This window comes from Lissotriton helveticus, chromosome 1_1, assembly GCF_964261635.1.
Source record: "Lissotriton helveticus chromosome 1_1, aLisHel1.1, whole genome shotgun sequence".
NCBI classification, from domain to species: Eukaryota; Metazoa; Chordata; class Amphibia; order Caudata; family Salamandridae; genus Lissotriton; species Lissotriton helveticus.
The window spans coordinates 1,446,652,259-1,446,669,024 of NC_136057.1; the positions used below are offsets into that span (position 1 = coordinate 1,446,652,259).

General features: G+C 49.4%; 1 protein-coding gene across 6 annotated transcripts in view; it reads left to right on the forward strand.

The window, feature by feature from the left end:
• KMT2D (lysine methyltransferase 2D) overlaps window positions 1-16,766 on the forward strand; it is a 1,543,965-nt gene that overhangs the window by 360,804 nt on the left and 1,166,395 nt on the right. For all 6 annotated transcript variants that reach the window (XM_078685770.1, XM_078685786.1, XM_078685782.1 and 3 more), the window contains exon 11: window positions 12,887-13,953. In XM_078685770.1, coding sequence (XP_078541896.1) covers window positions 12,887-13,953 — 1,067 coding nt within the window. The remainder of the gene's footprint in view (window positions 1-12,886; window positions 13,954-16,766) is intronic.

Consider the following 16,766-nt stretch of genomic DNA (forward strand, 5'->3'; position numbering starts at 1 on the left):
AAGTCCCTTGTGTACATACAGTGTAGGTTGCACCACAGCGTCTTTGGACACTTAAGAAGGACATTTAAGAAGGAAAATAGCGTCCTACCACACCACCGACCATATCTGTAACCTGAGGCGATGAGAATGATCAGGTATAGTTCAGCAACCAAGTCTCTCGTGTACATACAGTGTAGGTATCATCACAGCAACTTTGGACACTTAAGGACACTTATGAAGGAAAATAGCGTCCTACCACACCGCCGACCAGATCTGTAACCTGAGGTGATGATGATGATCAAGACAGTGAGGATGGTCAGGCGTCGTATTCTTGTTTACCAGGCATCGATTAGAAGTCCAACGAGTTATTTGCCGGCACCAGGAGCAGTCGGCGTAGCTGTGTCCATAGCTGCTTCGTCGGGACCAGGTAGCAGTACTCCAACACAACAGATCGGTACGGTTACAGAGAGGCTGCAAGCGGGAACTGGGGAACAGGTCTGGGGAAACCCACAGGAGCGCTTGACCCTTGAGATCCTTGGGCACATAGGGACACTGTTGTTCCACTTGTCCTCGAGCTGTAGGGCTCGAGTGCAGTGGTGTCTTTTGGCATCTGGATTCTGTACTGGAGTCACTCGCGGTTGGAAGGGGGGCTGCAGGTGGCAACTGGAAGTCCAGTGAGGGCAAACTAGAGGCGTGGGCTCCACCCCCTTAATGGATAGACACGGGTAGTCGTGAAATTCAACTGGATGCAGTACAGGTATAGATCAGCAACCAAGTCCCTTGTGTACATACAGTGTAGGTTGCATCACAGCGTCTTTGGACACTTAAGAAGGACATTTAAGAAGGAAAATAGCGTCCTACCACACCGCCGACCAGATCTGTAACCTGAGGCGATGAGAATGATCAGGTATAGTTCAGCAACCAAGTCTCTCGTGTACATATAGTGTAGGTATCATCACAGGAGTTTCCTGTTGGATACGTAGAAGGAGAGTCGACTGTTGAGATAGGCTGGTCCGGTCTTGTGGAGTGCCTTGTGTGCGTGGATCAGGAGCTTGAAGGAGATTCTCCTGTCAACGGGGAGCCAGTGCAGGTTCCTCAGGTGGGGGGTGATATGGTCGCGGCGCGGGACATCGAGTAACAGGCGTGCAGAGGCATTCTGGATTCTTTGCAGTCTGTTGGTGAGCTTGGATGGGGCTCCGGCGTAGAGGGCCTTCCCGTAGTAGAGTCTTCTGCTGACTAGGGCCTGGGTGACTGTTTTCCTTGTGTTTGTCGGGATCCATCTGTAGATCATGCGGAGGGTGTTGAAGCAGGTGGAGTAGACAGCGTTGACTTGTTTGGTCATGGTGAGTTTCCAGTCGAGGATAACTCCCAGGTTGCGTGCGTGGTCGGAGGGGGCCGGGGGGGTCTCCAGTGATGCGGGCCACCATGAGTCGTGCCATGCTGAGGGGTTGGACCCGAGGATGAGGATCTCTGTTTCGTCTGAGTTCAGCTTACGTTTGCTTTCCTTCATCCAGTCGGCGACTGCCTGCATTCCCTGGTGGAGGTTGGATTTGGCGGTGAAAGGGTCCTTGGTGAGGGAGAGGATCAGCGGAGTGTCGTCTGCGTAGGAGATTATGTTGAGGTCGTGCTGTCGGACGATGCTTGCTAGTGGTGCCATGTAGACGTTGAACAGCGTCGGGCTGAGGGAAGATCCTTGTGGGACACCGCTGATGATGTCAGAGGCCTCGGACTGGAACGGGGGGAGGCGGACTCTGAGTTCTGCCGGAGAGGAAGGAGGTGGTCAGTCCCCCTGATCCCTGCGTCTTGGAGTCGCGTGCGTAGTGTGCGGTGGCAGACAGTGTCGCAGGTGGCGGAGAGATCCAGGAGGATGAAGGCCCCTGTCTCGCCGTTGTCAAGAAGGATCCTGATGTAGTCTGTGGCGGCGATGAGGGCGGTCTCGGTGCTGTGGTTGCTGCGGAATCCTGATTGGGAGGGGTCCAGGATGTTGTTGTCTTCGAGGGGACTGGTGAGCTGGGTGTTAATTATCTTCTCGATTACCTTTGCTGGGAACGGGAGCAGGGAGATGGGTCGGAAGTTTTTGAGGTCGCTCGGATCCACCTTGGGTTTCTTCAGTAGGTCGTTGATCTCTGCGTGCTTCCAGTTCTCAGGGAAGGTAGCGGTCTCGAAGGAGAGGTTGATGATTTTATGCAGGTGGGGTGCGATGGAATTGCTGGCTTTGTTGAAGATGTGGTGTGGGAGAGGGTCGGACGGGGATCCGGAGTGGATTGTGCCCATGGTCTTGATTGTGTCCTCGATTCTCGCGTTGGCTCAGGTTGTCAGGGTGTCGTGGGGTGTGGGGTGTGGTGGGTCCGCGAGGTCTGCAGGGGTCGTCCGGGGTTTGAAGCTGTCATGGATGTCGGTGATTTTCCGATGAAAGAAGTTGGCGAGGGAGTCGCACAGGGCTTGCGAAGGCGAGATGTCGTTGGCACTGGAGCTGGGGTTGGAGAATTCCTTCACGATGGTGAAGAGTTCCTTGCTGTTGTGTGCATTGTTGTCGAGGCGGTCTGTGAAGGAGGTCCTTTTGGCGGTCCAGATGAGGTGGTGGTGGTTGCGGATGGCGTCTTTGTGGGCGGCGCGGCTGTCCGACGTCTTGTCGTTGTGCCATATGTTCTCCAATTTCCAGCAGGTGCGCTTTGAGTCGAGGAGTTCCGGGGTGAACCAGCTGACTCTTTTGCTGGTGTCTCTGTTGGTGGGTTTTTTCAGCGGGGCTACGGTGTTGGCGCAGTCATTCATCCAGCGTTCAAGGGTGAGTGCACCATCATTGGGGTTGGTAGGGTTGGTCGGGGGGTTGAGTTCGAGGCTTGACTGTAGTTTTTCTTCAGTGACTTTGCCCCAGCAGCGGCGGGGGGTCTGAAGGGCGCGGTGGTGTGTGAGGGGTTTTCGGAAGGAGAAGTGGATGCAGTGGTGGTCTGTCCAGGAGAGTTCGGAGGTGTGGCCGAAGGTAACGTGGGGGCTTGAGGAGAAGATGGCATCAAGCGTGTGACTGGCGATGTGGGTCGGCGTCGTGACGAGCTGTTTCAGCGCGTGCGTGCTGTTGAGGTCGGCGATGGAGTCGCAGAATTGAGGCCGGGGTCCTGGTGGTCTGTAGACGAGGGTGCCTCTTAGGGGGTTTGGGGTCTGAATGTATCTGGAAGTGCATGTGTTCGGCGGTGCTGAGGGTGTCGTTGGTGTTTGTTGAGACCCTGATGGTGTTTTAGTGGACGATAGTGATTCCTCCTCCGGCCCTGTTGGTGCGGTCTCTGCGGGTGATCTTGTACCTGTCGGGGATGGCTATGGCGATGTCTGGCGAAGAGGCTTTGTTCATCCAGGTCTCGGTCAGGAAGGCGACGTCCGGTGATGTGGTGTCGAGTAGGTCCCAGAATTTGACGGCGTGTTTGTGTGTGGAGCGGGTGTTGATCAGGATGCATCCAAGATGGTTGGGTTCCGTCGTGACAGGCGTCTTGGTGCTTTCGAGGCAGGAGAAGCTGCAGTTCAGGCAGGTGAATGGACCGTGGGTGCGTTTCGGGGCGGCCTTGCAGCAGGTGTGGGTCCTTCCTGGGTTTAGAGCGACGAGGGTGTTGGTGTCGTAGCTGCGGCGGTCTTCGTGGCTGGTGGGGGGGCAGGGGTTCTGGCGCTGGGCGCGGACGGGCACGGACGGGCGCGGACGGGCGCGGACGGGCTTGGCTTAGGCGGCCGCCATATATGGGGAGGAGGGGAGGGAGGAGCAGCTGGGAGGCGGGAGGGGTGGTAGCAGGGGCAGCGAATGGGCGCGGAGGGTGCGGGCCGCAGGGGAGCAGAGCGGGGCGATCTCGGGAAGGAAACTGGCAGGGATCAGGAGGGCATGGAAGTCCGCAGCGGGGCACAGAATCAAAAGGGGCAGCAGCAGAGAACAAGCATTTACAATGCAATGGTTTCACCTTTTGAAAAGTTTGAGCTATTGGCATTGTAAATGACAACATTTTTGTTTGTGTTGGTTTTGAAAATAAATAAATGGCATTGTCATTTACAATACCAATAGCTTAATCTCTCGCAAATGCGAGACCTATAGCATTTGCAATGCAATAGGTCGCGTATTTACGCGAGTTTGAGCTAATGATATTGCAGATAACAATGCGTTTTATTTATGTTTCAAAAACCAAAACTTAAATAAAAGGTCTCACACTGCTGTCTCTCACACACTGCTGTCTCTCACACACTACTGTCTCTCACACACTGCTGCCTCTCACACACTGCTGCCTCTCACACACCATGCTCTCCCACACACCTTGCTCTCCCTAGAAGACTCACACAGCTGTCTCTCACACTGCTGTCGCTCTCACACTGCTGTCGCTCTCACACTGCTGTCGCTCTCACACTGCTGTCGCTCTCACACTGCTGTCTCTCCCACACACACACATGCAGAGAGCGACACACACAGCCACACACACACATACAGAGAGCCACACACACAGCCACAGACACACATACAGAGAGCCACAAACACACAGCCACAGACACACATACAGAGAGCCACACACACACAGCCACACACACACACCCAGCCACACACACCCACCCAGCCACAGACACCCACCCACCCACCCACCCAGCCACACACACCCACCCACCCAGCCACACATACCCACCCACCCAGCCACACATACCCACCCAGCCACACACACACACAGCCACATTACAAAGATGAATTTGGTGGCAGGAGCACGAGGTCCAGGACAATGAGCCCTCTCTGCCCCGCTACCCCCTCACCCCCCACCCCCCTCCCGTGACACGCCTGATAATTAATAGTATTGAGAAGACGAGCACTGAATGCCAACTCATCTTTTCATCTTTTTATTAAAGAACAGGTATGGAGCACGAGCCTCTACCTCCAGGGAGACGGATGGTGTGCACCTTCAAAAGGCCAAATGAACACCAGAGCGCAAACAAACAAGATTAACTTCTCGAGCACCAGCATCGCATTCTTTTCTGCACAGAGGGACACAAGGTTAACTCAGCTAATTAAGAACCTGATGGCGCTCGACACACAGAGGGACATTAATTACTTCTCCCACGCACATCCCCCTTCGAGCCAACAACTCTGTTTCCCCCACCCGAGCTCGCAGCGCCGCTTTGTTGTGTTGCTAAACACTATTTGCATTTCTATACCTTGATAAATCCCGAGCTAGCGGAATACAAGTGCCTCGTTGTCACACCTGCCGACGCGCTGCTTTGCCTTCTCCCCTGGGCGCCATTCCGGTCATATGCGTTATTTCAGTCCCATCGGCCATTAACTTACATCCTTTCCTCTTTCTGCACCGCAGCAAAAGACACTTCCAAAATGGTCCTGGCTTGTTGTAGGTGTAATGTTACTTGTATCATATATGTGGATGCTATGACAGAAGCAACAAAATAGCAGTAGTGTGGCACACTATGCTAAGTAAAGATGTTTAGCCCTTTATTAGATTGGCTATGGCCATTTGAGAGACCTCCCCCCAGTTTCTTCATCTTACTAGTTAGAAGTGGGCAGAACATCTGAGTAGGAGGGAACAGTGCCGAACACAAAAACGCAGCACAGAAGTGGCCAGAACAGGGCAGCGCAAAACTGGATAGAACAGAACAGCGCCCAAAAGAAAAAGCCAGCAGAGATGTGGGCAGAATAGGGCAGCACAGAACAATGCAAAATAGAGCAGGGCAGTGCATAATAGAACAGGGCTGCATATAACTGAACAGAACATTGGAAAATAGAACAGGGCAGAACAGAATAGTGCACAACAGAGCACGGCAGAAGGGAGCAGAGCAGAACAGGAAAGCACAGTGAAGACCAGCAGAGAGCAGAGCGGAATAGAACAACGAACAAACGGGAGAGCTAGCATTGGGAACAGAAAGGCGGAGACGCGGTTTGTGAAGAAAGACATGAAAAGCGAAATGGGGAAAGTGAAGGACAGAGACGGGACAATAAAGAAGTGAGAGGAAGTGAGTCAGTGCGTTGAACTGCGAAAACAAAAGAAAAAGACGGCAAATCTATTTTGGAAAGACAATGCGCATATTATGGACCGGGGATGCGATTATAAACAGAAGCTGCTGCATCTTTGACGAACCAAAACACAGTAATTCTTGGTAATAAACAGTGAAAGAACAGAGCCAAGTCGGAGTGAGGGCCTCTTATGAAGCCGATACCACAAAGTGCTCCGAGATTGTGCACATAACAACAGATGTTATACACGAATCAACGGATTCACCTGAACAAACGCAAACACACTCAGGAGGCCCCAGCAGACTCAACGTGTGACCTCAGGGTACACTGAAATCTCTGCAGCAGGAGCATTAATCCGATGAGGTCTCCTAGTGTTTTTAGGTGTTAAGAACCTGATGTGTAACCCTTAAATGTCCCGCGCTCTGAAGGGAGGTATAGCGCGGGTTACAGTGGGGGAGGCATTTTGTGGGATTACCGAGAGAAAGAGCCCTTCATCCGTTGAAGGCATGAAAGGCAGAGCGACCCTGTCAGTATTTGAACCCATTGTGAACAGGGGTTATCAGATGTGTATGGTCTGCAAGACCATTGGGAGACTATTACACAAAGTGCCTCAAAAAGGCAGCAGAGTCTAAGACAAGTCAGTCACGTGTCAAGCACAATATTAGCTAACATCTGAGCCCATCATTAGCAACCAAGAGTCCGCACACACGCATTTTGGGGCAAATTGTAAGTTTTTCCTCTCTTCCTTTCTTGCATTCTTGCCCCTTCACTTTAATGACCTTTTTTCCCATGAAATCTATCGTTCATATAAAGTTCTCTCCCTCCAGACCCACAAGCTTTCTGCTACATTCTGCTGGTCTATTTTAGGTACTTAGATTATCATTTAAAGTTCACACTAAGGTGCGAGTTGACCAAATGCAAATAAATATTGAAAAAAATATATAAATTGACTACACTCGAGCAAGCAACGTACAGTGCTGCGCGAAAGTGAAAGGATTGCTCACAAAGTGTGCTCAGTCCACAGAAGAGGCATCCCACTGAGGCATTTCTTTGCTCGGATGCGTTGCTGACGGGAGCTTCCTCCCAAGCAGTGTAAAAATCCTGGAGGCTAGCGGTCACTAGTGTGCAGGTTCCCACAACACCATGTGAAAGGAAGGCCAGCACAAAAGTGTAAGGTCCATTACATTAGTAACATTTAAAATACACACTGCACACAGGGCAAAGTAGGCTTGCATCCGGGTTCTTTCATTACAGGGCCAAATGGTACTTATGTCATTAGCATAAAAGGAAGCTGCGACCAGGCGGATGTCTAAGCACCCAGGACCCTTACCAGCGGTAAACTCCAAGCTTCTTTTGCAGATCACAGATATATGCACATTTCTCACGAGCTTATGTCGAATATCTGCAAGAGATAGGCTCTCCTGGATCTATGTTGGGCACCCTCTACCACAGCATCAGTGTTTGCTCGTACAGATAGTACCAGGCTTTGAAGCGCCCTAATGATGGGTTCCTGCTCCTTACAATAAAAGATATTGAACGCAGCCCTGGGCATTCAATGTGTCTGTGGACATAGTGAAATAACAGCAGTGACTGGGCCACTATAAAAACTTTTATATAAACAAAGGGCAGCAAGGTTTACCGTTTAACCCCTCGTGGGCAATGTTTGATCCAGACGATCTCGACGCCAGGCCATCTGGCAAAGTTTACAAGACATTACAGGTGCCTCTCCCAATTCTTGGTACATGTTTGCAATACTTTCACAGTTATAATAAACACTAACAAATCCATAATGTAGGTTTCAAGATTGCAGCCTTGTTATCGACAGAGACTGAGGCATAGCAAGACAGCTGTTTGTATGTCAGTCGCATGCTGCCTGGAATGATTTGTTTCGATCTGTGCTCATGGCATGTGTATTCTAATTGAGGTGATGCTGAAAATGTCTGGAGCTCGTGAAACAGCACTGCCAATGTGAGCGACTAACATTTGTGATGGGGTAATGGAGGGTTAATTTCCAGTGCATGGAAAACACGTGTGGTGAGACTCAGCGTTACTACTAGGCATGTGTGTCGGTAAACTCCACTCCACTGCAGTTGGCAGAGTTCTTGCTGAGTTGCGGAGTGGAAAAACTCTGCGCCTGCTCTCCGGGTTATGAAACCTTCTAAAGTTTGCAGAAAGCTTCCCCCAGAGTTTGGCGCGGGAGGGCAGCACTCCGGGGGATGGTGATTCTCATGTCCCAGGACTGACTGCTGTTCTGTCCCGGGGACTCTGCTCTGCTGTGAGATCCCGGGACGGTGCTGCTCTGCCCTCCCCGCGGCTCTTTCTCTTTCCATTAAGGAAGGCCGTCACTTCCTCCAGCCCTGTCAGCCAGCTCCCTGCTGTTACAGCCCCACCCCTCGCTGTTAATCTGCTGTAACTGCTGCTGACAATAAATCGGGCACTTGTACATGAAAAACAAATAAATTACCCTACAAATACAATGGACTCTGGGAAATGTGGCACAAATCTGTGTCGGATTTATGAAATGCTAGAAAAGGGAGTTAAAGTTAATAACCCTGCGACAGTGACTGTTTCAGAGGACTAAGAATGCTGGGAGCTGAGCACTGAATCCAGCAGGCCACTCAACTCCTTGTCCGTCCCGATAACAGCCATCCGCTGCTGCTGGGAATTCATGTCAGCCGCTCCGAGAGGACCCTGCACACAGCAAGACGGGGGACACTTAGGGAGCTCTCGGGCACCGCCTACACACTGTAGCTAAACACAGCCAGAGGGATAGACTGAGGCACCGACGCCCTCGTTCCCTTCCCCAGCCCCAGAGGCCTCTGCACGCAGTGACAGAGTGGCGCATTTACTGGTACTGCCATCCTGCGCCTCTCGTTCCTTCATCCTAAGCCCACACCAGACACTTCAAGGCACCCGCGGACCCCAGGTGCAACCAAACGCACGAGTGGGGGTGCGGGGAGGGGGTTTGGCAGGGTCGCAAGCACGCAATGCACCCCTCATTCCTGCCACTCACTACATAGCCACAGGCAGAGGGGGGGGGGGTCGGCTTTTCCTGTATTGTTATACACCCACGAACGGCACCAAACAATAGGGGTGCAGGGAGAGGCAGGCGCAGACCACGGGAGAGACCTGGAGTGCGCCGGGGGGGAAGGAGAGAGAAAGATAGGGGGGGGACGACAATACACCGCGGCTCGGACTCCGCAGAACGAGAGAGGAATAAGGGAGCGTAACTGGCAGTCTCCGCGCACAGGCCCCCACCCAAACCTGAACTTGTATTGTTCTTCGAGCATTTGCTCACACACAGCTTGGAAAGCACTGGGAAGGCTGCCCGGCGCCATCTCTCCACGCGCAGGCGATGGCACCGCAAGGATGCTGCGGGCGAGTGAGGCCTCTCCGAGGTCATTACAGTCCCCATACATGGGAAGAAAATAAACAGACAGCGGGAGGGGGCGGAATTAAACAACAAGGGTCAGGGGCCTGGCAGGGTTAGTATTAAAATATGCCGCTTACCGGCTAGCAACTCTTGGAAAGTGAAATCGCGCAGCCCACCCCTGCAAGGCACACGTTGGAAATGAAACCAACATAGCGATACAAAAAAAAACAACCGCCCACCGCCGGAATGACGTCACAAAGGGGCGGGATGAGAAATTCGACGGAAACGCCCACGAATCGCCTCGCAGAATGACGGACGCCTCTCTCTTCCAATGGCTAGCCTCCATTTATGGAGCTAGCCAATGGAACAGAGGCGGGACAACACACACATACTGGTAACATAAGATTTCGCCTGCGCGAAGCGCTGCTGCGCAGCTGTTCGCCAGGCTAAACCTAAAAACGGGGCACAGAAACAAAGGGGGCAGCAGCAGAGAAAAAAGGGGCACAGAATCAGGCAATGGGGCACGGGCAGAAAAAAGCGGGGCACAGAATCAAGCAATGGGGCACAGAACAGAGCGGCGGGCAGGGGGTCACAGAGGAGGAGCGGGGACAGGCAGAGAAGGCACAGTAGAACGGATACAAACCAAGGCAACCACTGGCCACCAGGGATGAGGGACAGGTGGAAGCCTGCGGGTGGAGAAGGGCCTCGACTTCGGCGGCGATCAGGACACTTCTGCGGGGGTGCTGGTGGAGCTGCAGCAGCGGGGGGGAGCGACCTACCAGGAAGGTCAAGGATCGCTCTACTTAAAGATATTCTCTGCATTGGGCAAAAAGCAGTCTGATACGTTGTAAGGGTGAGGAATCTGCAGTTAGTGCTCATCAGAAGAACACGTTAGATACCTTTTGTAAAACTCTTTCAAGTGGATTCTCTGGCTAACCCCCGAGTCTGCACTGCACTCCTATCTCCCTGTTGTGCAGAGGCTGTATTTTTAGCATCTAAAAAGGTCCTAAATAGAAACCAGCAGACTTGTACCGACATTTATTTTGTGACTGTGTCCGAGGGTGCATAAGATAACTGTGCTGGGATTCCTCTGCGGTCTTGCTTCTCGGCTGAACGAAGCCAAAGAGGAGGCTCCCTGGAGCATTTCTAAAGTTTCCGAATCCATTCTGGTGCCTGGGGATTATTCTAAAGGTAAAACAGCACTACTGAAGTAAATAACTTTTACCAGCAAAAATAAGATTTGCTGCTTCATTTTTGTTCATTTATATGCGGCACACCAGTACTCCCAGAGGGGGATCAGGAGGTTTCCTAACAACCTTAATGTGAAACGCGCAAATGAAAAACTTGACAAATAACATTTGGGTGCATTATCCCTCAAGTCCTATTCATGACTCATTAAAAACGTGCTTACAATTTTCACTATTTAGAAAAATTTATTTTCAGGCTGACTAACTAGATGTCAGGATTTAGCACAGTATGTAAATCTTTAACTGATGCCAAGCATCTAACCTATTGTTACTGATGAGCTACTGTAGCTTTCTAGTTACCTCTGAGTAGCTCACCTGTGTGCAAGCCCAGCTTATTAAATTAGAAAGCTGTTGCTTGGTTGAATTAATATACATATAACAACATTGAAATTATACAACACTAATAATATAAGTAGCTCTCAATGCGTTTCAGTGAACATAAGTAGCTCTCAGTATAGAAAAGGTTGGTGACCCCTGACAAACCAAGATTTGCTTTCAGCAAGCCATTCAATTATAGTTATTGGCTGCGTTAGCCCTCTGGGTTTTACAAGAAATGGTCTGCATTTATTCTACTTTTTTTTTTTACTTATTCCGTACCGGACCTGCTATCTGTTCCCTGCGTCCACAGACAACATATGGATCCACATATTCCCAATAATAAACCTCCATGTATTTTGCTGCACACAAGAATCCCACCCAGAGCTGTTTACCTCTGCCATTTGGCCATTAAAAAGAAATGTTGCAGATTTTGGAAGGGCCCTCTAGCCCACAGCCATCAAGTTTGTAGCCCACTACTGCCACTCTAGGACTGTCAGGCAGGCAAGAATAAAGAATTACAGCAGGGCCAGAGGCTGCGGGGGCACCTAGATACAGTGGTGGTGCTTCCTGTCAACTACTTTCTATGTCTTTAGTCCAAGCTTGCTGTGAGAGTGGACCGACACCCTTAGGCAGGAAGTCAACCAGCAGTCCTCTGTTCTGCGAAGCCTCATGGGTGGGCAGTCTCGGGTGAGGCAGCCCATAATCCATTGCAGATGGCAGAATAAAGACCAGGTGAGCCTGAAAAAAAGGCTGCACGAGTTAAGGGAGTGCTGCATGAGTGCAGTCACACCTCACTGTGACGCATAATGTGACCAGTGATTGATCAGTCATTGAGTGTATGCAGGATCATAGGTAGAGCATTTGAGTGCTGCTTAGTATTGACGGCCCTGCAGTGTTAGGCAAGCGCAAGGCCACACAGGGCACGGTGAAGCCATTCATGTGGTGCCTTTAATTAAAAAATGAATAAAATAGCACTCACTGTAAGCTTTTAGTTCAACTTATTACTACCAGCTAGCTTTTTTTTCTATCTGTAATGGGGAAAATTTTGTGCAGGGATAAACCATCTGTCAGCACTGTAGATAAGGTCTAGAATCCTATATTACCAATATAACTTTTTCTGCCTGTCCTGGAGTGCACATTGTGAATTCTACGCCAGGCCTTGTGTTAATGCCATGTGATCAGAGCTAAAGTTTGCCCCTGCACCAGGGGTTTCCAAAGAAAATTCTCCACTGCATTTCACTGATCCCATGCTGTACTCCCCATACATGCCCTGTATTCCCTGGATATCCCATTCTTTTTATTATCACCCAGGACCTTTTGCCTAGGCCATCTGACAGGTAAGGCGTTGGTCAGCATCCTCCAGTGAACTTGCTACGTACTTTGCAAACTATTTCTTGAGTTGTCTGGAAGTGCTGTGTGACCACTAAATGGACTTCATCCTGTAGAGTTTTTGATTTGGAGTGTCAGGATTGCAGGCTCAGCCCACCTGTCATTGGGCATTACATTGAGGGCGGCATGTGGAATACCTTAAATGCAGACTTGGTATGGTTTAGGTACTTATTAGGTACAAACCCATGCTCTAGTAATAAAGAATTGGTTTTAATAAGGTTTTTTTGTAAAGAAATATTTTATTGATATCAAATATCAATCGACACCAACAGGTACCAAACTTGTCGCCACAGTCCATGTCACAGTGTAGGTTAACGTCTCAAATTATAATCAGTTGAACATCAGTGATAAGCCCAGCATGCATTTACACAGGCCCACCAAAGTACCATCCCACCTTCATCCTTTCCCAGCCTCCCACCCCGCACAACAAACAGATTCAGATTATTTCATGCTTCAGCAGTCTCTGCAGACCCTTCTTATAGGTTCAGTAAGTGCTCATTCATATTTTGGGTGAAGTGTTTTTTCTCGCTATGGAGGATGATGTTTACTTTACGTTTTGTTTTTGCTGTCTTACTCATTCACCACTACAATTTTCTTTTTTTGTTTCAGTTTCTGGTGCAGAAGACCCTGGTTTGCCACGTGCTGCTCTAGAACCTGCATTTTTGGGTGCCAAATTGCAGATTGGAGTGGACAAGTTCACTTCCCCTATGGAGGATGTGTTCTGTAGCTCTCCTATGGCAAAGGAGCACAGTGCGGATTCTGCAGATCCAGGATCACCAGTTCACGAAGAAACACTAGACACGCGGCTCTCTCCTCCGAGAGAAGAACATTTTATTACCATTTCGTCTAGGAAGGATAAGGAAGTGGGTGATCCATCGGAGGTGGCTTTTCGGGAGCAGGACCTCCCGGCTGGCCTGCTGACTTTGAGTAACTCTGAGTCTAGAGGTAGTTTTTTGACTTCCCCATCAGAAGCTTTGTGCTGTACTGTGCTGCACCCGTCTCCGGCATCACCATCTACTTTGTGTCAGTCAGAGACTGGACTCTCTGTCAAGCGGGACGATCCACAGAGCTCAACTCCTAGTACGGACGGCACAGAAGCAAAGTCTTTCCTTCCCCACAGTCCCAGTGGGGCAGGGTGCAATACCCCTGTCATGTTTGCCCATGATTATAAAAATTCTGACTCCGAAATGCTTCTGGAAACAGAAGAATGCTCACACCCGACCCCTATGGAGGTTTTTTCTGCAGACAATAAGCTAAGCCGGACAGAAAGGAGTTATTTGTCTGAAATGGAGCTCAACACAAGGACCAAGTCACATGCCATCAAATCAGACATCGTAAACGAGATCTCAAACCTCAGCCAAGGCGACACAGCTGGAAGCTACCACTGCTCTGAGCCGATGGGGAATGAGATCTCGAATCTGAGCCAGGGTGCGACTTCTGGAAGTTCCCATGGCTATGACCCAATGGGCTCTCCAGATCAAGAGGGAGGCTCGTTGTCCATGGATCTCTGTATGGTGTCCACTGACAGCTTGCAGAAGGACGACTGCTTGCTGCGAATATGCACTGACTCCATGCCAGAGATGGATGACTCGCAGCACTTTGACTCCTCTGGGATGAAAATTGAAGGTGAAAAGACACGAAGAAGAAGCTCCCCTGGGAGATCGCGGGTAAAACAGGTAATTTGGGCACATATTACATCCATGGCTCAATTTTAAGTAAGATTAAGTGAATTTGAAAGTGGGTGGTTCACTCGGTCTGTGCTTCGTACAAGTATTTTAAAACTCTTCAATAATATTCGATATCCCGCAGGACATCTACAGTGAGCTGGGAATGCTATATCCTCAGTGGAGAGGAAAAGCTGTGTATAGGTCTTGTTTCTGCCAGCTGGTTGTGTGGGTATAAACTTAAAACCACTGATGGTGTACGCTCTCCAAGATGTTCCTGAATTCTGCCGTAACGTTAATTGATGAGCCTGAACATTACTTTGAGGTCTACTGCTATTTTAGGTCGAGCCTGAGCCAGCATGCATGCGCTGCTCTGCGAGACTTGTAGTAGTGAATAGAAGCCCCGCCCATATATGCCATTGGTTTGTGCCATTGTCTGTCCTAAATGCTGGCTTCTGATTTGAAAATAGGCTTGTTAATCCCTCCTAAGTACCGCCTTCTCTTCATGTGTCACCTTTCATGGCGACTGCCCCCTTTACTTCGGTTGTTACACTTTACACATGTTATTTAGACTGAGCACTATTTTCTTTATTCAGTTTCTCTTACTGCAGGAACTATGTGCTTTGGTGCTTTCTTCCCCCCGCTCCTCCACCCGGTTGTCCGTGCATTCTCCCTTTCTCCCTCCCTGTCCGCCACCTGTTGTCCATGCCTTCTCTCTCCCTGTCTGTCCCCCGTCCGCTGCCTGTGGCCCCCAAACCCCCTCGTCCGCCCTCCTGTTGTCCAGGTCTCGTATTTAGGCGAGTTTGAGCTATTGACATTGTAAATAAAAATGCCTTTTATTTGTGTCTTGGTTTTTAAAACATAAATAAAATGTATTGTCATTTACAATGCCAATAGCTTAAACTCTAAAATGAACTCTAAATGAAAGACCTATTGCATTGCAAATGCTTGTTTGAAATGTAATACATGCTGTTAATAATCCTACTGTAGTAAGTAAGGTTTTTTTTTATGCGGTATGAAGCGCTGTTTTGTGGATTTCACTATCGAGTGGTTGGGTTTGCTATTTTGTTTGAAATTAAGTTTGAGTCATTGGAGTCCAACACCAATTGAGTATGTTTGACTCACTAGAATGTCATCTCAAATCCCACCATGTCCCAGTAGGAGATCACCATGTTAGATTAAGTTTTCTGCTGATGAGCTTTGAAGTGAGACTGAACATCAGTTAAAGTTGAAGGTTTAATGTCCTGACAATTAGCTTTCCAGAGATATGAGGATGGGAGACAGCATACTTGAAGAAATTTGGTGAATATGATAACCATATCCAAAAATAAAAACAGAGATGTTCTCTGAGGGCTAAGACTGGATTAAATAATTCATCTTTTGTGGATATTTTGACTAAATATATATATATATATATATATATATATATATATATATATATATATATATATATATATATATATATATATATATATATATATATATTTTTTAAATGTTTGTACAAATTGTCCATTATCTGCTGGTCAGAGTCCAGCACCGCCTCTCCAAGGGTACGGCTGTCAATCCCTATGTTTAGACTTCACCTCCTTGAGGTTCATGCACCCCTTAGCACCAGAGGAATGCCTCAGAGCTTCGAAGATATCCATCCAGTGGCCTCGACCCTCAGGTCTGTAATCGCAAACCTTCAAGGCTAGCTCCTCCGTCAAGGCTGAAGCCCTCAACAACCAACTCCAAGAAATAGCCTATCTTCTAAAAAATGCAGCAGGAGCTGGATGAGAAGCAGCTGTGTATTATCGTCCATCCGCACACAGGCAAGATCACTGCTTTCGAAAACTCTATGCCTAAGAAACGGAGACTTGCCATTGAAGAGGCTTCATGTGTGGACTATTCAGTTCCTCCACTGCCCTTCAAAAGACCTTCTCCTCCACCACCTCTGTATCCTCCATCTCCGATGACATCCCCTCATAGGTCACCGGAGTTGTACTCCGATACAGGAAGCTCTAGCCAGTACTCTCCAGCGGAGGACTACTTTGCTTCAGTTTACCTGCGTACCACAGATGATCCTTGGGACAATTACTAACTCGATCCTCAGAAGGACCCAGATCTCAACCATGTCCATGTCAATGTCTGTCTGTCAAATGAGAACACAGTCCCGGGAACACGTAATGGGGATATGACAATGGAATAAATGTTTCGTTTTAGATCAAATTGCTGTGGTCGACACCAGTATATTGTTCAAAGTTATTTAATGAAGCAACAACATCAGAAAAACAACCACCGACACGTGTTTTGTGACTCTTCAGGGAAGAATCTCTTGGGAGTACTATACACGATTTTCGGAAATCGAGAGGGAAACAGTGTCTTACTTCATCTACCACATGGACAACAGCAGCACGGCACACCCGCCCTCTCGCTCCATCCCAGATCCTGGATGGACACTAACGCAATGCACTCAGGCTTCTGATTATTCTGCTGCAGTACGGCGCACCCGCCCACTCACTCTCTCCAAGACACTGGATGGTCTCGATCACCGTTCACCTAGGCCTTCAACGCTCTCCTGCAGTCTGGCGCACCCGCCCCTGCTTGTCTACACGAGACATTGGACATAATTGTTACACTTCCCCCGAGGCGTCTCGTACTCTCTCGCCATCTCTTTTACATGTTGCACCTGAGACGTGTATATTACTCCCAAGAGATCCTCCTGCACCACACTTCATCCCTCACCACTCGGTCATCCCTGATCCTCCGGCTGGGTTGGAATTAACACTGGCCTTGTGGGACCACTTTCTCTTTTCACTACGCCACACAGCCCTGAAGAGTCACTG